Source organism: Cetorhinus maximus, chromosome 5, assembly GCF_964194155.1.
Source record: "Cetorhinus maximus chromosome 5, sCetMax3.hap1.1, whole genome shotgun sequence".
Classification (NCBI taxonomy): Eukaryota; Metazoa; Chordata; class Chondrichthyes; order Lamniformes; family Cetorhinidae; genus Cetorhinus; species Cetorhinus maximus.
In genome coordinates this window covers 69241293-69266762 of record NC_135883.1, presented here as the reverse complement: position 1 = coordinate 69266762, position 25470 = coordinate 69241293, and the positions used below count along the sequence as shown (strand labels likewise).

At 44.2% G+C, this 25470-nt stretch overlaps 1 protein-coding gene across 4 annotated transcripts in view; it reads right to left on the bottom strand.

The window, feature by feature from the left end:
- Positions 1-25470, bottom strand: part of LOC144680703 (signal-induced proliferation-associated 1-like protein 2) — a 637588-nt gene that overhangs the window by 110426 nt on the left and 501692 nt on the right. For all 4 annotated transcript variants that reach the window (XM_078541960.1, XM_078541959.1, XM_078541961.1 and 1 more), the window contains 3 exons: positions 24230-24327; positions 21858-22255; positions 14944-15168 (listed from right to left, as the gene is read on the bottom strand). In XM_078541960.1, the coding sequence (XP_078398086.1) occupies positions 14944-15168; positions 21858-22255; positions 24230-24327 (721 nt within the window). The remainder of the gene's footprint in view (positions 1-14943; positions 15169-21857; positions 22256-24229; positions 24328-25470) is intronic.

The following is a 25470-nucleotide window of genomic DNA, read 5'->3' as shown; positions in this document are numbered from 1 at the left end:
AAACTCTGAGTGGATGAGAACAGGACCCCAATGTGCCAGGGACTAAGTACATAGATTGGGGAATGTTATGATACGGTAGATGGTAATTGCCAGGCTGACCAAATCCCAAAGGGAAACTTGGTCAAGCTATCAGAACAATTTTGCAACTTGTATTCATTACAAGAAGGTATGTACATTAAAGTCAGAAGTAAATAGTCCACTACTACCTTTGAAGATTTTAAAGATTAAATTAAAACATTTATTAACAAAAGAAAAGGAAAAGTTACACACACAAGATTACAGTTACACAGTTAGACTTAATCTTATAACAGTTCCCAAAAGAGTTCTACTTAACTAGGCTCCAAACTACACACCCCTTTCAGATAACAGTCTGAATAGATTCTTAATCTACAAAATATCCAGCAATATTACCACAAGCACCCACTGATGCTATGAGGGAGGTATTTCACAGCTTCTCTCCCCCTCTCACACGACAATGGAACTCTAAGGCTTTCAACAAAACCTTGCACTCTGGACCAAACCAGCACTTCTCTGGGGTGGCAAGAGGCTGTTTTTTCACAGGTCTATTTCACACAGTCCCCCTCTCAAAATCTCACAGGGCCACTCCCCATACAGCTTTCCATCTTTCTTTAAATATATTTTTTGCCTTTTGATCTGTAAATCCCATTGTTTCAGTCTTGCCTTGAAAGTTACTTTTCCCAGATTATAAAAATCTTTCATATTGTTCTTATGGCCAGCACTTTTGAGAAAAATAAACTTAATAGCTTTGCCTTATTTATCTTGCCAGTTGTAAAACATTTTATGTCCCTTTGAAAATCAAATAACCTCTCAACTTATCTACAAAATGCAAATTCCATTCACACTTGCATCAGAAAAAAATGATATTCCTTTACAGGGAGAAAATAACATTTGGAATGAGACAAAAGAGGAACTAATTTTCATCAATTTACAACCCTATAAATATATGGAATTTACGCTTTATCTGTTTCTGCATGATTATACTTATTAATCATAAACTTATCATTTTTACATAGGAACAGGAGGAGATCATTGAGCCTCTCAAGCCTATCATATCACTGAATTAAATCATGGTTGTCTGTATAGTAACTTCATTTACTTGCCTTTGCTACATATCCTCAATGCCCTAACTTAATAAAAATCTATCAAACTCAGCCTTGAAAATTTCACTTGGCCCCCAGTGGCCCTAACTAACAGCACTATGGATGTACCTATAGCACACAGCCTGCAGCAGTTCAAGAAGGTGGCTCACCACCACCTTATCAGGGGCAGTTAGGGATGGCAATAAATGCTGGTCTTGTCAGCGACACCCTGTAAGATTTTGATAATGTTATATTTCTAGGGGTTTTGTATAGGGTGAATGAATGTTTATGAATTTTAAGCTAGCCACTTTTTCAATAGTTCGGTTTGAATTTGTTAGACAATTAACAATCAAAGTAATTGGGGAACAGGAAGGCAGTACTTGTAAGAAACCACACTTAAATGTAGTTTATGACTTCATTGGTGCCTCAGGCCTGAATTCAAGGAGCTGTCTGCTTTCAAGGAATAGTTAAAAGGGCTGAGTTCAATGGCTTGAACTGAGGATGAACTTTACTTTTAAACAAAACATGCATTGCTTTAATTGTTTTACACTAGTTGGAAACCTTTATTTTCTGACATTATGGTATGAAGTGTTTTTAACATTTGTTCTTAATGGTTTTAGCGTTTGTAGGGGTCAGTTAGAGTATGTTCATGTGAATGTTTACGAATAGGTGTGCTATTGGCAACAGGATGTGACATTGTTTATACATTGGTAATCTGTATCTAAAGGATGCAGTGCTTGTTCGCAATGAAATGTAAACTTCTAGAGTCTAAGGAAATAAGAGATAGAGTTCTATCTCAGTTTACGACCCATGAAGCAGGGGCTGCAAAGGTCAGATGACACTCACCTATAGCCAATGAAAAGGGGTAATTTGGACGATTTCCAAAAAAGGGAGGAGGAATGAGGGATAAAAGTTGGCAAATTACTATCTTTGTTGGCACAGTTTTACCATCGTTTCAATGGTATACCTTCTTCTGAGACACAGTTCATCATTACTTTTGAGTCAGAAGAAAACGGACTTTGGCTGTGCTGTCAGCATTCAAGGAATCCTAGGCCTTTGAAGGATAAAGTACTTCCAGGCTGACTTCACTGCTTCCTGTTAAGTATATTTTACATTTTACTTAATAAATTCTGCTTAATTCAAAAATACTGGTTGTTCGTACTTTGTTGGGTCAAGCACAACTGAGGGCCCCTTTGTTATGGATTAAACATTTGGAACTTGTAATTTTATTTAAAAGGGTTTTATACGTCGAAACCCCTAAATCTTACAGTTTAATGTTGGTCTTGTCAGCGATACTCCACATCCTGTGAATGAATGAAAAACAAGTGAAGAGGGCACTCAGCAGAACGCATACCTTTGCCATGCTGTGTTAACTCAATGTTATTACAGAATCTTAACGACACAGAAGGAGGCCATTCGGCCCAGTGTGTCTGCACCAGCTCTCCAAATGAGCATTATGAGCTAGTGGCATTGCCCTGCATTTTCCCTGTACCCCTGCACATTGTTTCTATTCAAATAATCATCTAATGCTCTCTTGAATGCCTTGATTGAACCTGCCTCCAGCACACTTCCAGGCAGTGCATTCCAGACCCAAACCGGTTATTATGTGAAAAAGTATTTTCTCACGTCACATTTGCTTCTTCTGCAAATCACTTTAAATCCATGCCCTCTCATTCTTGATCCTCTTACATGTGGGAACAGCTTTTCCCTATCTACTCTGTCCAGCCCCCCTCAAGATTTTGAAAACTTCTATCAAGTCTCCTCTCAGCCTTCTCCTCTCCAAGGAAAACAGTCTCAACTTCTCCAATCTATCCTCATAGCTGAAGTTTCTCATCCCTGGGACCAATCTTGTAAACCTCTTCTGCACTCTCCCCAATGTGTTCACATCCTTCCTATAATATGGTGTCCAGAACTGGGCACAATATTCCAACTGAGGTCTAATGAGGGTTTTATATAAATTGCTCTTGTAGTCTATGCCCCTATTAATAAAGCCCAGGATACTATATACTTTATTAACTGCTCTCTCCACCTGTTCTGCCACCTTCAATGATCTATGCAAACTTCCACCAGCTGCTCTAGTGGGATCTGAACCCATGTCTGCAGAGCATTAATCTGGATTACTATTCCATTGACATTACCACTACACCAACATCTTCCCCAATTACACAGCTCTTCCTTCAATCTTTTCCCTGACTGGTTGATGCTCTGTAACTACAAAGCTGAAGAAAGGAGTCTTTTTACTAAAAGCTTCCATCTCATTGAGGAGGCTTCAGGCCAATCCACCTCTAACAATCTACTCTGAAAACTCTATACTCACATTTCGACAGCAATGACAAATTTCACCACAGCAGCTGAGACAATCCACAACATTTTAAAACAATAACAACATTTGAAATAATACAACCCATAACATTCTAAAAAATGTCAATTCGTCCTATGTCTCAATGTTAATGGGTTCTTTTAAAAATTCCAGGGCTGGAACCTTCTGTTCTGGAGTCTAATTTCGGTGGCAGGCACAGAAGCCAGAATTATTTCCATTGGGGTGGGACGACTGACCACGCGCAATCTTGCACTCTGCTCATTACATATACATCTGCGAGGAGCTCACTGAATTTTGCAATGGAGCTGGCAGGAAGTCACTGCCCCTGCTGTTACCTCGTGGGGTTGAAGGTCCGGGCACTATGTTTAAAGGGCACCTGGACAATCATTCACTCACTGCAAGCCAGGAGTTCCAAATTCTGCCAAGACCAGGATGTTGCAGGCCAGACAACGTGCGGCCCCACGGTTCAGTGAAGCCTTCCTGGAGATTCTTCTCCAGGCCGTCCAGGAATGGCGGGAGGTGCTGTTTCCCAGAGATGGCAGCAAGAGGCCCTCCCACTTGACCATGGCAGCCTGGGCAGATGTGGCAGCAGAGGTTAGCGCCCATGGGGCCCACCAAAGAATCGCCCAGCAGTGTAGGAAGCAGATGAACGATCTGCTGTGCTCCGCCAGGGTAAGTAGTACCATCTGCTCACTGCACAGTGACACTCATAAGGGCAACAGGCAGTGAAGGTGTGCGAGTGCACAGGGATGTCAGGGGGTTTGGATTGCAGGGCTCAGCAGCAGAAGGGACGTATATACTGAATGTATGCCAGTCACTTCGTGCTCTCAATCTTCTATCAGTTGCAGGACATCTTGCTTGTTAATCACTTACTGGGGAGGGAGGGCTCAGTGGCTGCCTAGGCATGCATGCTCCTAAACTGCTCATGCACCCATTAGGATGACACTCAATCTTTCTGCCTGTCTGCAGTGCAAAAATGCCCACAAGAGGGGGCGGACCAAGACAGGAGGCGGATTTCTGGACATTTGAGTCCTCACCCCTTTCGAGGAGCAGGCTGCCAAGCTAACTGAGTAGGAGGAGGGCCATATCTGTGTTGAAGGTGAGATAGAACTCTCCCAGGAAGCCAGTGAGAATGCCTCCAGTCTGCAGTTGTCAGATGTGTCCACAGAGTAACACAGTGCTTTAATTAAGGAGCCTGCTTTTGCATCCACTAAATCTTTATTTTCTCCATTCCAGGTACCAGTAAAAAAGAGACCAGCCACAGCTCCATCTCCAACCCATCTTTCAGGAGGATGCCTCAGAAGGTACACCGTCTCGGCGCTCACCTGCACCCTCCACCAGCGCAGAGACATTCACCTCGGTAGGTGCACGTCTTACAGTAGGCCCGGGGTCACAACCTAGTGAACATATCACTGACACGGGTCCACAGATGGTGGAGGAAGTGACAGCTGAGGTCTCTGAAACTCGTCGGCCTGGCCCCTGCTCAGCCCCATGCAGATGACAAGCCTCTGGACTCGGCCTTAAGAGACCTGATGGAGATGAGGAGACAGGCAGGGGAACATCAGGCAGAGATGCCAGAGGCGCAGACTGGACTGAAAGCTGGAGGACCCCGTCCAGATTCTGACTGCTGTTGTGGCTCCGGCATCCAAGCTCATCTCAAGAGTGGCGGCCTCCTTGGAGACCCAGGTCCAGCAGAACACACAGTGGCTGCCAAATTTGTGCTCGGACCTGCACTGCATCGCTCTAGCCATGGGTGCATTGCAGCTGGGTAACAGGGCAATGGGGCACCTCGACCTCCCTCCAGGTGCCCCTTCTCTTCAAGGAGTCAGGGAGGTACCACTGGGCACCCGCAGTGTGGAGAAGCGCCAGCCAGGCACCCCAGCGGCTTTATCCTAGAGCACTCCAAGGGTGCCCTGCTGCTCCACCCCCCTGCCAGTGACTCCATTGCCTTCAGCAGGTCAGGACAAGGAGGGTGCACCTGAACCTGAGCAGGAGACCCTTAGCAGGCAGGAGCTTTCTAGGCCTTGAGCCACCAGAGGACATCTGCCAAAATCATCACAGTCAACAGGGCATAGCAGTCATCAGGCCGCCTCCACCTCAGCCTGTCGAGGTTGCACCTATCCATAGTAATATTAAAAGAAAGATAAAAACGATTTGAATGCACACAAGTGGCACAGGTGTACAACCATTTTATATACTTTTGGTACTAGTAAATATATGATCACTTGCTAGTTTGGAAGCGTCCTGGATTCCATCTTACTGCTAGTTGCTTCAATGGTCATGGATATTTAAAGGTGTGGAATTTGGGCCCCCTTCAGAGTCTGATAATTAATGCCTATAGATTCAGTTGTCTCACATTATCAACATAGTGATTACTCAATAATTCCACAAGTGCACAATTAAGCACTGGCCATCTTTTGGAAGTTTGAGGCCTCGGTAAGTATTGTGCAAGCCATTACTTAAAGCTCACCCTCTGAAAAAGGTGTCTATGCAGAGTGTTCGGCAAGGTCATTGCAGCTCCTGCTGTTGTTGCCCTGATGTGAGATGTGGGTGGATGCAAGGAGTACTCAAGGGGAGTTAAACATGCTTTGTGAATGTCAAGGAATAATGTAGATGCAGTTTCAGGGTTGAGAGAGTGAAGTGCTACGCTATCTTCTTAACAGTAGAAAAGCAGAGGCTTCCCTACATGTTTGGGAAAAGCTGTGGTGGGCAGGTCCAATTGTTAGTGGCCATCTTTGGTGATAGGGGTAGATGGTGGAGTAGTGGAGTAGTCACTGCACTGGTAATCCAGAGGCCCAGGCTAATGTTCTGGAGCACAGGGGTTCAAACCCCACCACTGCAGCAGCTTGAATTTGAATTCAAGTAATAATTGAAAAGCTAGTCTCATAATGGTGATCATGAAAGCATCGTTGATTGTTGTAAAAAACCCATCTGGTTCACTAATGCCATCCTTATGCGTGACTCCAGGCCCACAGCAATGTGGTAGACTCTTAACTGGCCTCTGAAATGGTGGGGCAAGCCACTCAGTTCAAGGGCAATTAGGGACAGGCAACAAATGCTGGCCATGTCAGCAACAACCACACCCCATGAAAGAATAAATAAATTTGACATTTTGAGCTAACATGGAGGTGAAGGCTGCAAGTAAATGGTAATGGGGAAATTAGCCTTGACTGCAAAGGGACTGAATGTAGGATTAAAGAGGTGTGTGTGTGCAGTTGACTGAAGCCTTTGTGAGGCCTCACATTATGATCTGTTTGGTCTTATCAAGGGTTGCAGTAGACCTCGCATAGAGGGTTTGCAATCAAAGTGCACTGGACCTCATTGAAGGACCGGAGTCTTAGTCCATGAGGTGAGAGAGTAGAATGGTCCTGTGTGCTGGACCGTGGACTCCAAAGTAACCTCAAAACTTCTTGGCATGATAAAGATGTCAAGGTATATGAGTTTACTATGGGCAAGTGGCGATCGAGATGCAGGAACACAACCTTCCCTGATCAATCTGCATGGCGGAGCGACCGAGGAGCCAAATGCTATTCTCATGGCTGTTCCTCCCTATGCACCTGTATATCTGGTTCTGCCTGAATGAGCTCTCTGCAAGTTCTGCCCCACATTGGGAACAGGTGTGACATGAGTGCATCCCTGCCAAGGTAAGATTTCATATTGCTTCCAGTTTGCCATGCACACAGACTTTGTGAGGGCATGGAAAAAATCGGATTTCTACTTACAGGTGCCTGAGGTCGCGGGAGAACGGAGTGCTTTGCTAATGTGCGCATTTAGTGCCAGGGCTCTGTATATCAGCAGTTTGCCTCATTCAAAGAATCAAAACACCAACAGGGGAAACGTTAAGTAGTACAATTTAATTCAGCTATCATAGATCAAGATACATTAGAGCAAAGTATAATGTCTATTAACAAAAAGGAACTGGGGCCTGCCAGTCAGCAGAGGATAGAAAACCAAATGGTAAATGAAATGCCTCCGCAGCTTACTCTGCCTGGAATCTGTTAGCTATCAGATTTTCACGGACCTGTCTGCCATGTTGTACCTTTGCAATTGCCTCTGCATGTTTCTCCACGGTATCCTGGCCCTTGTCATCACCATCCCCTTCAAAGTCCTCATTGTCGGAGGAGACATCTCGGTCCTCCATGTCTCTCTCAGCCAAGACATGCCCCCTTTGTTGCGCGAGGTTGTGCAGGGCACAGCAGACAATGATGACTTGGGACACTTTCTGTCATGAGTATTGGAGAGTCCCACTTGAGCGGTCCAAACATCTGAACTTCTTTAGCTTTAGGGGGCCTATCGTCTGCTCATTCGTGGACTTGTGGAAACGTATTGCACCTCTTCTCAGCAGCACTGTGTGGATGGCAAACTGGCGTCATCAGCCAGGTCTTCTGGGGATATCCTTTGTCCCCCAAGGAGCCAGCCCTGGCAATTGCTGAGATCCTTCAAAAACTTGTGGCACCTGGGAGTGGGTCAGAATGTAGGCATCGTGAGAGCTCCCTGGGAACCGAGCACAAACATGCAGGATTTGTCTTCTTGTGATCACAAATCAGCTGCACGTTTCAAGAGTGGAAACCTTTCCTAATGACGAATGTGACTGGCTGTTGCCAGGGAGCTCTCAATGCCAATGTGTGCAGTCAATAGACCCTTGCACTTGCTGGAAGCCTGCGATTGCTGCAAAAACTGTACTTTTTTAAACCTTAGGAACGGAATAGATCTTAACCACTCACCAGGTACTTACCAGATACTCACCAAACAGATAGCTTCTTCCCCTGTAGTAGAGCAAGAACTAGTTCCTACAGGGTCAAAAGGTTTGAAAAAGCAAAGGAGCACTTCCCTCCCCTCCTCACCAAGTTCCCTCAACTTGCCAAACTCGGAGCACTCCATTGATGTCGCACTCCAGTGCTAGGTCACAATGAAATGTCTGAAAATAAAGGCACTAGCTGAGCCCAGGTACAGAAAAAAACAGTTCAAGCTAATTTCCTTAATTAACTATCTATAGCTGCTCCCCAGTGGATAGCTTCTATATCCCTGCTTGTGCTCCTGGATGAGATTTAGAATTTAAACAGTAGTTGCAGTTAAATGCTAAATACAAAGAATATTAGATATTCGAAAAGTGATTTAAGGTTCCACCACCTTACCAAACTCCCAGCACTCCATTGAGGTCGTAATCCAGATGACCAAAGAATGATCAAATTGAGGTGTTTAAGATGATTGAAGGATTGGGTAAAGAGAGAGAAACTATTTCTTCTGGTAGGGGTGGCCAGAACAAGGGACATAACCTCAAAATTGGAGCTGAGTCATTCAGGGGTGATGTCAGGAAGCACTTCTTCACACAAAGGCTATTGGAAATCTGGAACTCTCTCTCCTCCAAAATGTTGTTGAGGCTGGGAGTCAATTGAAAGTTTTAAAGCTGAGAATGACAGATTTTAGTTCAGCAAGGGTTATGGAACAAGGGAAATGGAACTAAGCTATAAGTCAGCCATGACCTAACTGAATGGAACAAGTTCGAGGGTTGAAATGGTCTATCACTGTTCCCATGTTCGCACCGTAAATTTTTGAACAAAGAGATGCTTCATATTCAGTGCCATCACCAAACAGAATCAAATTTGGCTGATTGTTAACTGTTCTTCCACAATTATACCAAATAACAAGGATGGTGAGACTACAAACAGTAAAACACCATTTTAATCAGTGTAAAAGATATCTTACGCATATCACTCCCTATTTAAAAAAAGCATTCTGATAACTTTAAGGTTGAATAATATTCACATTCCCTCTCATTAATGTTACTCCCGTTGTTCTTGGGTGCTGCTTCCCATGCCAATGTTTCCAAAATGTAGGTCGCAGAGGTCACATATGGTGTCGCAAGCTTCCCCTCCTCTGAGGCAGCAATGGTGACTGTGGAGAGGAAAGGAGACGACCCAGTCTAGAGGCTCTGGTGGGACACCTCTGGACCAACTGAATCGAGACCAAACACAGACCGGGTGACCGCTTTGCGGAACACCTTCGGTCTGTCCGCAGGCATGACCCAGACCTCCCTGTCGCTTGCCATTTCAACACTCCACCCTGCTCTCATGCCCACATGTCCGTCCTTGGCCTGCTGTATTGTTCCAGTGAAGCTCAACGCAAACTGGAGGAACAGCACCTCATCTTCCGATTAGGCATTTTGCAGCCTTCCGGAATTAACATTGAGTTCAACAACTTCAGATCATGAACTCTCTCCTCCATCCCCAGACCCTCTCCGATCCCTCTTTTCCCAATTATTTATATTTATATATTAAAAATTTTTTTTTTTTCTTTTCCCACTTATTTCTATTATTTTTAAATGTATTTCCATTCATTGTTTTACCTCCACCTTTTAGCCCATTTCGATCCCTTCCCCCTACCCCACCCCCACTAGAGCTATCTGTGACTTGCTCGTCCTGCTTTCTACCCTTAATGTTACTATTAGCACATTCCTTAGATAATATCACCACCGTCAACACCTCTTTGTCCTTCTATCTATGACATGTTTGGCAATTTCTTCTTTGCCTCCACCTATCATTGGCCCTCTATCCAGCTCTACCTGTCCCACCCCCCTCAACCAGCTTATATTTCATCTCATTTCTATTTTTCCTTAGTTCTGATGAAGAGTCATACGGACTTGAAACATTAACTGTATTACTCTCTGCAAATGCTGTCAGACCTGCTGAGTTTTTCCAGCTATTTTTGTTTTTGTTTTTGAGCAAGAACTACATAGTTGGAAAGAATTTGGTGTATACACAGAGGTGCCAGGTAGGGGACAACCAGCTCTATCCATAGATGGATACACAGGGAAAAGGTGCTTCCTGATGGGACTTAGAAAGCTAAAACCTGGCTAGTGGCACGAGGGTTTGAAGAAAAATTGGGTGACCAGGATATAAGAATAGATTTACCCACAGCAGGAAAAGCTATTCTGAAGATCTTTTTGGCTCTGTTAGCTACAAATGCTTGGGAATGTAAGCCAATTGATATTAAAGCTGACTTTTTGCAGACACACTATCTTCAAACGGAAGTTTTTTTCCGTCCGCCGAAAGAGGCGACAAGCACAGAAGGGACACTCTGGAAGCTAAATTAATTAATTAATTAAATGACACCTCCAGAGTTTGGTATTTCTCAGTGAGGTCAGTTTTATTGGGCTGTCTTCAGTTGGAAGCAGAGCCGGCAATGTTTTACTGGCACCATGGAAGGAAACTTACAGGCATCTTTATGACACATGTAGCTGATTTTTATTTTGTGGGGAGGTAGTAGCGAATTTGAAACTGTTGTCATTAATAGGCTCAGAACAGAGCTCAAAATTGGCAGTCAGGCTTCTGGTACATTTAAATACATTGGACTGGAAATCAGGCAGAGTGGATCACATGGCATTTTACATCTACTTAGAGAATATCAATCCCATTGCAATTAGTTGTGGTAGGGCCTCCCAGAAAGATACAGCAGCTTCTGAAACGGATCAAGAGGCACTCAGAAGTCTAATTGGGCAACTCAATTGGCTAAGCAAACAAGGCAGGATGTCAGTTTTGATGTTTTGGAATTGAACATTAAAATGAATGATCCCAAGGTTGAAGAAATCATTCGAGCAAGTAAAACATTGACAAAATTAAAAATGGAACAGTGTGTTTTGAAATTTTCATCTTCGGGTGATCTTAGAAAAATTAAACTGATTGTGTTTAGTGATATGTCTTATGCGAATCTATGTGATGGATTTTTGAGTCAGGAGGATTTATAATATTTCTCATAGGGAGGAGGAAAGGTAAATGTTGCCCTTTGGCATGGGAATCTAAAAAGATACGAAGAGTTGTAAAAAGTACGTTGGTAGTGGAGACTCTCGCCCTTGTTAAGGCGGTAGATATGGCATTCTTTATATCAAAGATGCTGGCAGAAATTTTTAATGGAAAAGGGTATTCTGGAAAGGTACCTAATGAATATCTTATAGACGATAAGTCACTTTGGAAGAATGTTTACCCTGTGAAAAGAAATTGTGAATTAACATTTGCAAGCTTAAACCAGATGGTAGAGAATAAGGAGGTTGCCAAGGTCAAATGGATTGATAGCAGCTACCAATTGCTTCACGAAAAGAGGATCGAGCTCCAAAAAGGTATTGGAGATCCTCAAAGAGAGACGTCTTTTCCTTTGAGAAGACAAAAAGGAATATTATTTTGTGTGGACATTTCTATACATGTGTTTGTTTTAAGAAGGGGGAATAAGGTGGATTTATTGAATGGAGAAAGATATATATTGATGTTTGTGCTATGGAAGAAGATCCATCTTTATTATTTTTGTGATTATTTACGCTTCTTAAGAAGGGAATCTGTTGGGGAAAGAAACAGTTAACTCACAGGCTGTTAACTGATAATTAGCAATTGAACTTAAGTACCCATTTGGATGTAGAAAAGGGAAAACACCTGGGGTGGAGGGTGTTGCATGTCGCAGTCCCGTACAACTGTATGTTGTGTTGGTTCACGGACTCCCTGGACAACTTTGTTTTTGTGGTCTTGTGGAGTCTGTGGACCACATGTATGTGGTGTTGTAGGCTGCACTCTGTTTTCAGTTTCTTGAAAAATCTTTTACTCTTGTTTTGTTTACACTTCAGTGCCACGCTCCTAATCTACAGGCACCCAGGGTGGAGGAAGGCGGGAAGGGAGGAGGACCTCCTTGTGAACCTGCTCCTGGGCCTGGCCAAATTGGCCACCAACAGGTCCAGGCAGCGGGCAATCGAGAGGGTCGTCTAGCCTGACTGTCTGCCCCTCTTCCATGGCTACATTCGTGGTTGGGTGTCCCTGGAGAGGGAACACGCAGTGTCTGCCGGCACCATCTGTGCTCAGTGGGCACCATGGGGACTGGGGTACTTTATTGACCCCTTAATCACATTTTGATTTGATGTTGTAAGTTTCCTTTGTGATTTGTTTTTCTTTTCCAGTATACCTTTAAGGGGCTGCCTCTTACTTTGTCCTTTGTTTTCTTTAATTTAATTTAATTGCTTTCAATCAAAAGAGTAAAAGGGAAAACAGGTGAGACAAGTTATCTCCATAGAGTTTTATGCACCAGAAATAAAACTCTATCTGAAGGAGTCAGTCTTGGTCTCGGTCTTTATTGCCAAACAGCCATTGGAGCGTAACAGCAATGGCCGGCAAGCGTAACTGTTTTGTTTTTGCTGGCATCTGGGGCCACATTAATTTTCAACTGTTAAAATGGGGTCACATTGGAAAATGGTTTGGGAAACATTGTTCTATACACTCTGGGAGCAATGTGGTCCTAAAGCTCTACCAGTGCTGCTGAATGCAGCCACCAGAAGGCACGCAGGAGCAACCTGTTTTGATTCAGTCTCTGCCCATCCAGCTTCTCAGTGGGGAGTGCTTCATCCTCAGCTGAGCCATTAAAGGAAGGACCAGATGAAGTCGCATGTCTTGTAGGCATCTGCACTAGAAGACTGCAGCCTACCATTTTATAGTGCAGCTTGCTGCCATTTAACAGCTTGCGCTTGTGTACGACCAGTACTGTTAGATTTTCGCAAGTTTATCAATATTGGCCTCATTTGTCAGCTTACAAGCGTTTCTACAGGTCAGATCTGTATTTGGGACATAACTCATTCTACATCATTATTTAACTTGATTATAGCTTGGATACTCAATTCTACAAAACGTTTTTTTCTGTGGAGAGCGAAACAGTGGGCCAGATTTAACGCTCTCCTTCCAGCAGGTTTGAAGGCAGGGGGGCACCTTACATTAAGTGAGTGGACTGCCCGCCACCTACCTGCCTGTCCCTGCCCCCATTGCAATTATACCAGTGGCATTGGGCTGCCCGCCTGTCAGTGGGCCAATTGAGCCCCCTAAGTGGGCAACTAATGCATTTAACCAGCAGCAGGAGAGGCCCACGCCAAGTGGCCAGCCCGGCAGGTTTTCCTGCACGGGATGGTGGTGGGAAGTGGTTATCCCTCTTTAACTGGCCCCTGGGGCCCATTCAAAGTGTTACCTCCCCAGGTTACCTTCCCCATCCTCCCCCATGGCCTCTCAAACCCCTTCACCACACCGTTCGCCAACCCCCAAACACGTACAAAGTTCAAATCCATTGCAGGTCACCACCTCATCAGTAAGGTACAGTACTGGCAATGCGACTATTCCCATTGGTGTTACTGGTACATCAAGAGGCCAGCAGCTCTCTGATGCAGGACTACCTGTCCCTGAGGTGCCAAAATCCTGCCTCCAGCTTATTAATGTTAAATAACTGCAGGGCAGCTATTTGTCCCCTGGACCGGCTCCCACACCCCACTAACCCTTTTAGCCCGGGCGCATTGGTTGTGGTGCACAGCACCCTGTATAATTCAGCCCAGAGCTGACTTAATTTTGCTTTTCACTCCACAGATGCTACAGATCTGCTGAGTATTTTCAAACATGTTCTGTTTTTAATTTGCTTTTGTATTATTTTCAGTGGACTCAACATTAATGAAAACTACAACTAAACAATGTGAAATTGTTCAGCATCGCGTTTGCAAGTTTGAGAACTTTTAACAGTTTCTTCATCTTTGACAGATGCTAAGCATTGAAAACAAAGACTATTTAAAGCAGTTTATTTCATAATAGGATTAAATCAGAGAATAGCTGCAACATTTGGAGGCCATTTGGCCCATCATATACATGCTGGCTCTCTGCAAGAGCAACTCATGTAGTCCTACAGTCCTGCCTTTTCTCCCTTGACTTGCAAATTTTTTCTCATCAGATAGCTATCCAATTTCCTTTTGAAAACCATGGTAAAACCTGTCTCCACCACACTCTCAACCATTTCATATCCTAACCATTTGCCGTGTAATAAAGTTTTTCCTCATGCTGCCTCTGATCTTTTTTTTTAACCAATCACTTTAAAATCGATATCCTCTGGTACTCAATCTTTCCACCAATGGGAACAGTTTCTCTCTCTCTATTCCGTCCAGACCCCTCATGATTTCGAACACCTCTATCAATTCTCCTTTCAACCTTCTCTTCTCTAAGGAGAACAACCCCAGCTTCTCCAATCTATCCACATAACTGAAGTCCTTCATCTCCTGAAATTCTCATAAATCTTCACCCTCTCTAAATCCTTCACATCCATCGTAAAGTCTGATGCTCAAATTGGACATCGTACTTAAGCTGAGGTCCTACTACTATTTCTTAAAGGTTCACCACAACTTTCTTGTTTTTGTACTCTATGCCTCTATTTATAAACCCAGGATCCCATATGCCTCATTGACCGCTTTCTCAAACTGCCTGCCATCTTCAATGATTGTGCATATATACACCAGTTCCCCCTGCTCCTGGACCACCTTTAGAATTGCACCTTTTATTTTAAATTGTTGTTCCTCATACATTTTGGTAGGAAGAATCACTTTACACTTTTCTGCATTCAAGTTCATGTTACTAAAGCTTTGAAACCATCACAATAGAGAGTTACATTTATAATTTTCAAAGCATATAATCACCAGACTTTAAATGAGTAGGCAATGCTAACAACATTCCTTTCAATTGGATCACTGACCTTCTGCAGTCTGCCATCTCCGACTCCTCGGGAGTGGGGCTTCCATCCAGCTTCTTCCAACCAATGACGTATTTGTTAATGGCACCTTGGCAATGGTAGGATCCAGACAGTGACCCTAGGACTTGTTGAGGGTTGTTCTGGGACACTATGTAGACTTTGGAGGCATCAAGTGATCCACTGGTTTTAGAAGCACGTGGTGAGGGACTTCCTGAATGATGTGAACCACTAATGAAACAGAAGTTTGGGGAAGGGATGGAAGAGAGCATTCACACAGTTAACAATTCCAACTGTCTCCTCCAGAGCTCTTATTATTTAACGGGGATTAATTATTTCTACCTATCTGCTTGCTTAAAGTCAGTATTGTAACTAACAATTGTATTGCAGGATACTTACAAACATCAGCATAAGTGTCATTTGGAACAGATAATACCACAGTAATGAGGCAGCTTTTAAAAGCAAAACATCCCAAAAAGGAAAATTTTGCACAGATATGAGGAAACTTTTCCTGCAAAATGAGATGGAATTGATTTTAATTCATTGAGTTTAAAAAAAAGTCAAAATACCTGGAATGATTTGAGAAGCAGCTGGTTGTGAGATGGAGAGTTATAGGTTAAGGTAGATGGATGAGGAGGGAGGGAATGAATGGTTTTCTCATCCATATTTATTGGCAAGAATTTTTACTACGTTGGGTGGGCAGGTGCCCAACTTGAATGTGTGTAAAATGACACGTGATGACGTCAGGCGAGCATCCTGATGTCATTGCGCACTCACGCGATATTTCAGTTGGATGGTGTGTCCGCTAGAGTTGGCAGCGTGCCCACCGACAATTAAAAGGCCTATTAAGGCCATTAAAGTACCAGTTAAATGTAACTTTTCGCTGCCCGTCCAACCTTGCGGTATGAAGTTTCCAATAGCAATTAAAAATAAAATAAAAATTTTAACTTTTCATTAATAACATTTCCCTGCTCACATGGCAGAGTCTCATGAGGGGACATGTTTTGTAACATTTTTAAAATCTTGATTTGTGATTTTTTATATCTTCAGCTCCCCGAGGCAGCTCTGTGCTTCGGGGAGCATTTCCTGTGCGCACCTGCATGTGTGCATGAAGTTCCCCGCATGCAACCCCCCCACTCACAACAGGCAGTGCTGAGCACTGCAGCATACCTTTCATGCTGGGTGGGCCTTAATTGGCCCGCCCAGCGTGAAATCGCGGTCATGGCTTGATTGCGGGCAGCGGTCGGCTTCCCAACCACTCCCGCCCACCCCTGCCGAGCCTGCCCAACGAGGTATGTTAGGAACCTTTCAATCACACTGCAGGGAATTGGGAAAGAGTGAAGCAACGATGCCCATTCATGTAAGACCAATCCCGCAAGGTGGCGCTAACCCCTTGTTGGCAGCGTGGATTCCCCAGAGTAATAATGAACTCCGTAGCAATTGGGCAAGACAAGCTCCAGAAGCCTGTTAGAAAGTTGGCATGGGACGGTTCACCGAAGAGAAGCCTCAGGTCCTTCTCAAATAATCGCATTTCCTGAATGAACATTTACCCTCATGTTTATTCCCAGGAGTGTAGTATTAGAGTGCAGTGAATGAGGCTCCCAGCGCTTGGGCTGAAAGAAGCACATCTAAGTGCCTGGCCAAAGCAATGTCATAGCTTTCGGTCATGTTGGTGTGGGAGTGGGGTGGAGTGGGTGGGGGGGAAGCACCCGGCATTGGCCATCATTTCAGGGGTGAGTACTCTCCCCGACACAGGAATGAAGACCTTGAACCCACATTCACTGACAGAAAGAAGACCTTTGGATACTAATGCTGACACTTGGCTGTTTCTCATTGATACTGCAGAGAAGAGAAAATCAGAAAGATGGAGGCTGGATTTATCGCTGCCTGCATTATCACTTACAAGCAGGAGAGAAGAAGGAGAAGATTGAGATGGAGGAGTCGGGATTGACAAAGGGAGGATCAAGACCAAAGGCCAGTAGGGCCACTTCTGGATGCAGGGGATGAGACTGAATGGCCTTCATCTCTGCCATAATCATCTGTACTGCAGCGGTTCAAGAAGGCAACTCACCACCTTCTCAAGGGCAATTAGGGATGGGCAATAAATGCTGGCCTAGCCAGGGACGCACACAGCCCATGAATGAATAATAAAAAACTTCAGCTTCAGTATATCCTCACTCCTATCCCATTGCTCACCCCCGCCCACCACCTCCACGTTATTTAAAGCAACCATGTGCTCTTCCAGAGCTTGTTCACAGCCTGCATTGGCTGCCAGGAAAAACCATTTGCAACTAGCATCAGTTACATTGGTGAGTGCTCAGGTGAGGGGACGCACAGCGCTGCATCCCTAGTTTGTGATGAGAGCCATGTCCCTGCAAGACACACTGCAGGTTGAGAGATGTTTAGAGTTGGAAGTTTGAGCACCAGGATTATAATGTGGCTGAGAGGGGCCGAGCTTCATCACCTTGAGGTGGCAAAAAGCCCTCACGTATTGGTGAGCTTAGCAGATGTACACTCAAAGTCAAACGCAGTTGGCTGACAGCAGCACACACAAGCTCTGAGTATGGGCTCATGGCATGAAAACCCTGCCGAGAGACAGAGTACACGGATTTACACGATATATGACACTTTTCCATGTATGAACACGCTTCCTTAGATACTGCACCTTCACCTTTCAAGAATGCAGACAAGATTGGAGAACACCTCTGCCTCAATGTTGCACAGCTAAGAATAAAGATGACATGACCCTGCAAAGCATGTGAACGAGGTTCGTACCACAAGCACACTTAACATTAAGATTGAGACATCATTGATGTCTAGAATGATGTCCAAAAGGGACACACACTGAGGTGATATGGAAGCACGCTACATAGACGGGAGGCCCTTGATAACAACATGTGCGATAAGTGTGGGGATGGATCATGGCATCACACCTGATTGACAGCAACACAGCTCATCACAAAAAGGAGGCATACACAAGAGAGGTGAAATGGTTGCGAATCTATTTAAAGTTGTGCACATTATATACATATTGTGAACACCCGTGCCATCTTTTTAACATTCCTAACCCTACTGCTATGTCTTGATGTTTCCCCAACATCCACAGCGGAGGTGGAGGCAGCCTGCTGAACACGTCCTGTTGTCTGTGATGAACTTAGTAGGCATCCGCTGGAGGGCCGAGACCTGAGGGCCCCAGCCTACTTTGGGTGCCCTGCTGAGGGGCAGGTGCACCCTCCTTGGCCTATGGAGCTGGACGTGATGGGGTCACAGGAAGAGAGGATTTAGATTGGCCGGAGAGTCCCAGAGTCACCTGGCTGGATGGCCCCGGGGTGTGCAGCTGCTGGTCCTCTTCCCTATGGGTTCCCGAAGAGGAGAAGGGGAAGCTGGAGTGAGATCTAGGTACCATTCCTCTCTCTCTCGCGTAGCCACTGTTGGATGCCACCAAAGGCTACAGCAGTAGAGTGCTGCTCGTTGTAGCAGTGCAGGACCGGTGCCCCGGACTAAGGTCTCCATGGCGACTGCCAAGCTGACAGTGTTGACCTCAGTACATTGGCATGTCGGTGCTATCACCTCAGACTGAAGGTGAATAGGCTTCTCCATCGTACATTGTAATCTGAGGGATGCAGCTGACATCCCTTCCTGAAATTCCCTTGACAGTCACTGCAGCTCCAGCGACTGATTTAGGACCAAGTCTTGAGGCTCGTCATCTGACTCGGACTCAGCACAATCGTGGCCTCCAGCAATCCTCCGAGTGCTGGCGACCTCAGATGTCCCTGCCTCTGTCGGCTATGGACCAGATTGTGTGCTATGCTCACCAAATTGTGACCCCGAGCCTGCTCTAGAATTAGGTCCCACTGAGGTGTGTGTCTCTGCGCTGGTGGAGGGTGTGGGTGAGCGCTGTGATGGGTCATCTATGGTGCTTTCCTTTAGTTCCTCACCTAAGATGTCCTTGGGGCTGGAGATGGGGCTTGCAGATGCCTTTGCGCGCTTTCCAGAGGTGCGTAAGAGAGAAAGGAGAGATAATTAGTGCATGGCAGGTGACTCTGAAACAGGACAAAGCACTCACAGTATAGTTGTCTGTGGGATGGGCTGGTGCAGGATGCTCACTTGTGTGTGTTGTCAACCTCGCAGTTGGTGCAGGCATGGTCAATGTCCTCACTGGCCAGCTCGGTGGTACGATTCTTGAACTCTGTGAGGACCTCTATGTCGGGCATTCCACCCCTGGTCTGGGACCTCTCCCTTTTATTGTGTGCAAGCTTGTCCTGCATAAAGACAGATGGAGAGTGAGCAAGACGCATGCCAGAGCAGACGATAAGGATGCCTGGCATGTGTGGGTGGTGAGGGAGCCATGGACGGGATGGGGACATGATCTCCAGAGTAGATGAGTCCAGATGGAGATGTGAGGGTGTGTGAGAGAGTGAGTGGTGATGTCCCTTGAGCTGGCAGTGATTAAGATGCCATTGAATGTGTAAATGGGCTTGTGAGTGAGAGTTGAGAGTGATGAGATGGTTGACTTACCCTTGCAAAGCGGACAAAATCATTCATCCTCTTCCTGCACTGGGCGACTGACCTCCTGGATCCCATTGGCATCGACCACCGCTGCTAACACCTCCCAAGCCAGATTGGTCATCTTACTGGACCTCCTGCAGCCACAGTGGGGATGGAGGACATGGTGGTGGGCCTCGACTGTGTCCAGCAGGTGCTCCAGAGAGGCATCACTGTATTTGGATGCTGCAGTCTTCTTGGGTTTCGGGGCCATGTCTTCAGTGGAGCAGTCCTGAGCTGCCAACATTGAGAAGGCTATGCGTGACTGCACTTAAGAAACATAGAAAATAGGAGCAGGAGTAGGTCATTCGGCCCTTCGAGCCTGCTCTGCCATTCAATTTGATCATGGCTGACCCTCTATCTCAATGCTGTACTCCTCCCATACCCCTTAACTCCTTTAGAGTCCAGAAATCTATTTCCTTCTTAAATATATTTAGTGACTTGGCCTCCACACCCTTCTATGGTAGAGAATTCCATAGGTTCAGCACCCTCTGAGTGAAGAAGTTTCTCCTCATCTCTGTCCTAAATGGTCTACCCCATATCCTAAGGCTGTGACCCTTTGTTCTAGGCCCCCCCAGCCAGAGGAAACCTCATCCCTGCATCCAGTCTGTCCATCCCTGTCAGAATTTTATATGTTTCAATGAGATCTTCACTCATTCTTCTAAACTCCAGTGAATACAGGCCTAGTTAGCCCAATCTTTCCTCATACGATAATCCTGCCATGCCAGGAATCAGTCTGGTGAACCTTCGCTGCGCTCCCTCTATGGCAAATATATCCTTTCTTAGGTAAGGAAACCAAAACTGCACACAATACTCCAGATGTGGTCTCACCAAGGCCCTGTACAGCTGCAGTAAGACATCCTTGCTCCTGTACTCAAGTCCTCTTGCAATGAAGGCCAACATACCATTTGCCTTCTTAACTGCTTGCTGCACCTGCATGCTTGCTTTCAGCGATTGGTATACGAGGACATCCAGGTCCTTTAGTACATCAACATTTCCCAATCTATCACCATTTAAATAATACTCTGCCATTCTGTTTTCTTATCAAAGTGGCGCCTGAAGTGAGGAACCAATAAGCTGACGAAGGGGCGGGCGAATCAGAGGCCACCCACCAGTGACCTGGCGTGTTTCCCATGTGCGCATAATTAATGAGGCAGGGAGGGGATGATACAGTGCAAAAAGCCGCCATTGTGGCTGGCGGGTAGAACACTGTTTTTCACGTCCACTCCTGCACTTAGTGCAATGGTGGGAAAATCCCACCCAGTTTCATAAACTGATGAGTATTACTTTATGTAGACAGTGTCATAAACTGAAAGTATTAATTCACATTGACAGTACAGCATATATTCAAGTATTAAAGCCTGTTCAGACATATGACCAAATTGGTAGGAGTGTCGGTAACCAGAGGACATAGATTTTAGATAATTGGCAAAACAATCGGGTAGATAAGAATTTTTTTTCCCTTCTTTTATATAGCAAGTTATGATATGGAAGTTATGGTATAGAATGCACTGCCCGAAAGGGTGGTGGAAGCAGATCCAACGGTAAATTTCAGGAGAGAACTGGAAATATACTTAAAAAGAAAAAAAAAGCACTGAGCTGTGGGAAAAGAGGATGGAAATGAGACTAATTGCATAGTTTTTCACAGTGCTAGTACAGACATGCTGGATTGAACAACCTCCTTCTGTGCTGCAAGATTCTATAAGGAAAGAATGCCGACTGTAAATTTTGAAGAGCTTTTCCTATAGATTAAGCAGTGCATTATTCCTGGCAATGCTACCCCCAAGTGTCTTCATAAAATCAAGATATTTAGGCAAGTAAATCTGTACACAAAAATATTTTTCTTGGTGTATTTCAGAGAGGACTAAACTTCTTTTTATAGAGGGTTGTTGGTATATGGAATGCATACCACAGTGAGTCGTTGAGGCAAAGACCATTGCATCTTTTAAGGGAGAATTGGATAAATATTTGAAGCAAATGTTCACAGTTAAAGGGAGAAAGTGGGATTAGTGCTGGATTTCTCTAGCAAACACCAGCACAAAAGTGAAAGGCCAAATGGCCTCCTTATGGTTTGTAAACCTCTCTAGTTCTCAATGTTTACTACAAGGTTGGGTTATGCACTACAGATTGGGCTCCTACAAAATCCCGTAAGATAGCTCTTTCAGAAAAATATCCTCAACTATCAGCACCATCAGCAAATTAATGCAGTTCAAGTAGTTAAGTGCACGTTTCTGGTACAGGCATTGTACTTGTTTCCCGTCTTGGTCAAAGATGCCCATTTAAGTGCACTGTTTTGTAATGATCATTTAACCTTATATAAATATGCATGATATAGTCATGTTAAGTTAATTAGCTGAACTAGGAACTCTTCATACCTGGAATGTGACGAGATCTCACTGAGATCACCAGTACTTCCTTGGGTGGCAAGGCTGGCGGAAATTGCAGCAGCATAGTTGTGAACGGTGTACGATTTTGCTTGTCCATCTTCAGGCCCTCCATCTTCAGAGTGATCCACCCACTGCACCATCTGCTCCGCTCTGCTTTGCACTGCTGACCTGTTGCCCGTCAAATGAACTGTGCCCATCAATGGTGGTGGAATACATGGAGCTGTGTCGATCCCACTGTCCGTGGAGGCCCCCTTAATGTATGTCAATCCCAGCAATTCTGGATCCATTAAGTCACCAGAACCAAATTGTTTATCATCACTATTGCTGGATGCATTACTGGACAGAGTATTACTGCTGGAATGACTTGAGCAATTGTTATCTGCAATCTAGAGACGAGGAAAAGGGATACACAACCCAAGAAAACTAATTACTTCCTGGTGCATTTATGTATTTAAACACATTCATTAACAACAATTATTGTTTTACCCTAAAAGCCCATTGTACCAGCACCAAATCTGAGTTGTATTTATAGGATAAGATTAATAACACATTTTAATTTTCCCATCGGCACTTAAGTTAAAGACAAATCAAAATACAAATGCAGAATTGCTAATGATTGTATTCTTTGACTCTGGGGCAGTAGGTTATGAAAATACACTACAATGTAATCTTATAAAAACCAACTCATACTGTATTTATAACTATTGGCCTTGAAAACACGTGTCTAAGCCCAACAGGAACCCAAGTGCCTTTACTTTCTCCTGGTTCAGACTACGCACATGTTCATTTAGAAAATACTGCCTTAAAATGGATGCAAATACCAGAGAATATGTGCTAATAAACATGCTTCAATTGCTTTTCCCAACCCAATTTCACAAATGGATCTCTCATCACCAAATGCTATAATTGCATTAATTGACACAGTTACCTTTGACACAAAAGGTGTGAGAGATTGATAGAGCTTCTCTTTGTCAGCACTATTTCTTTCATGAGCTCTAATGAGAAGGTGAAGCCGCTTATGGTAATTTTGTTAATTAAATTGAAAATGATTGGGGAAAAATGCCTTATGGCTGGGGTAGAACAAGCATCCAATTTGCTCAACATTTATTTTTGTTTCTGAAGCAATCAATTTCAAACACAATTACAAAGAGCACAGCAATATTTACTTAATTAACAGAAGGATTGTTCTGGTAAGAATGTGATGCGACCATCAGAAATGATTTAAAGAAAGAGCAGTTTCACAACTTTGCTGTGCAGAGCAACCAGAGCAATTCTCCCCAAGTTTACTCCTCCAATGCAAACATTGCTGTAACCAAGAGCAGGCACCAAAAGTGGTAAGACAAGTCAAATGTTAACTGTGGGACCCTGCATCAAGTTTAAAAAGATAATAATTTTCTTGCAGCTCACACAACTACACCTAATGGCCCAGTTATACTGTAGCATTTGTAAAATACCAGAGGAGTTGAAGTCACACAGTTGATGTTACTTTTTAGTAAGTCATCTAACATGGGCAGGGACAGTAGAGGAGTTTGAGTGGGGCACCAAACCATTACGTGGCATCCGTCCTCAATGAGGGCCAGAACCCACTCCCATTATTGTGTTTTTCTTTACCAAACTTTAACTGTCATATATGCAAGGATGGTATGCAATTACAGGAGAAGTAATTGGAGCTATGCAGAGTGTACAGTTACAGTTCAGGTAAATGCAGGTCCGCACAATGTACAGTTACAGTTCAGGTAAATGGAGCTCCACGCAGTTAGAGCTACAATTCAGTTATATGGAACCCTGCACAGTGTTTTGAACTCCATGCTGCCTGACACAGCAATGCAGAGCTGCCTTCAGATCTCAGTGCTGCCAGCTCCACACGCAAGTAGGGTGTCAAAGCACTCCTTACGATGCAGGAGTAGATTATCAATAAGGGATCTATTTAACCAATTTTTTATTATGAAATATTACAACCCTTACAAGTACAAGGATTTATTAACTTGGGTCTGTATACACTCATTGCTTTACAGAACTACTGTGCAGAATTTAACAGTAAAAACGCTGACCAAATAGTTATGTGATACCACTGGGCTGAACCAGTTTGGTGAGGGCTTGTAACTTGACATTCTTCCTCCTCTCTGGTTTAATGAACCCTGTGATGACTCTTCCCCATCCTGAGCCTTCAATTCCATTCCTCAAGAGATGTGCAGTGTGATGTACGAGAGTCACACAGCATTCCTAGCAGGCAATATTTACTCAGTGGCCCCTCACAGGCAGTGACAGCTCAACAGATGTGGGGGAGGTTACTGGAAGTAGAAACATACAGCAAACACAAACATGCTGATGACATTTCTTTGAAGGCTGCTGAATCTTACATGTAAAATCTTATTTGGAGATTCTTTGCCTATGGTTTCCCTTTGTATTCCTTTGTAAGAACTCAGCATCTTTGTTGATGGGACATGCCATCTTGCTTCTAAAAGAGAAAAACATTTTTTAAAATAATGTACATTGGCGACCATTTTTGATCAGCAATTAAAAGGAAGACGAGATTACTGGCAAGGTTTCAAATTTACATTTTGGCCATTACTGCTTTCAATTATTTTCCTCATATTGTTTTCAATTTAATCCCACAGAGAGGCGGTGGTATTATCACTGGACTAATACTCCAGAGACCTAGGGTAATGCTCTGGGTCCTGGGTTTGAATCCCACAATGGCAGATGGTGAAATGTGAATTCAATAAAAAAAAATTAGATTTAAAAGTCTAATGATGATCATGAAACCATTGTCAATTGTCGTAAAAACCCATCCTTACCTAGTCTGGCCTACATGTGACTCCAGACCCACTGCAATGTGGTTGACTCTTAAATGCCCTCTGAAATGGCCTAGTAAGCCACTCAGTTCTCAAGGGATGGGTAATAAATGCTGGCCCAGCCAAAGACGCCCTCATCCCATGAACGAATGAAAAACAAATACCAACAATCCAGAAGATGGAGACTATCTTGTAGTCAACTGGAAAGAAATGTTGTGTTTGTTACTGGATAAACTTTATAGAAGGTTTTTTTTTTTAACTGCTTAGGTTAGTACTTCATGGACATTGTCAAGTCTGCTAAGGACTCTAGTGCACTTTATCTTTCCCCTCTCCCAAATTCTTTTGGTTGCTGGCACTTATTCAAAGTTTCTCTCCCTTCTGAGCAGGAAGCAGAACTGCTCCCATAGACAAATGTGGCTCCCTGCCACAGCCAGCTGTTTATTACAGGCTTGAATCTCTTGGAAGCCTCCCCATCAACAGAGAAAGCCCTGACCCAGCCTGTTTGCAAATGGATGGGTGTTTATTGCATAGCTGTGTTGGATGGGGGGAAAAAGAGACACATCACTGTGTGGATTTGTTGGCCTGTCAATAACGATGGTCTCTCATGATTGCTTTGTCTTTTACCCATCATCAATTTAAGAATATTCAAGGTTCACAAACAAATGCAGCCTATGACACCGCCAGGAGCAGTTCCTCATCTTGCATTTCTGCAATATCTTCTTGAAACTTGTTCTGTCCATTTCCATCTTCATTCGCCAGCTTCACCAAAGGCCAAGGCTCATCTTTCTGACTCTTGTACTTCCGAT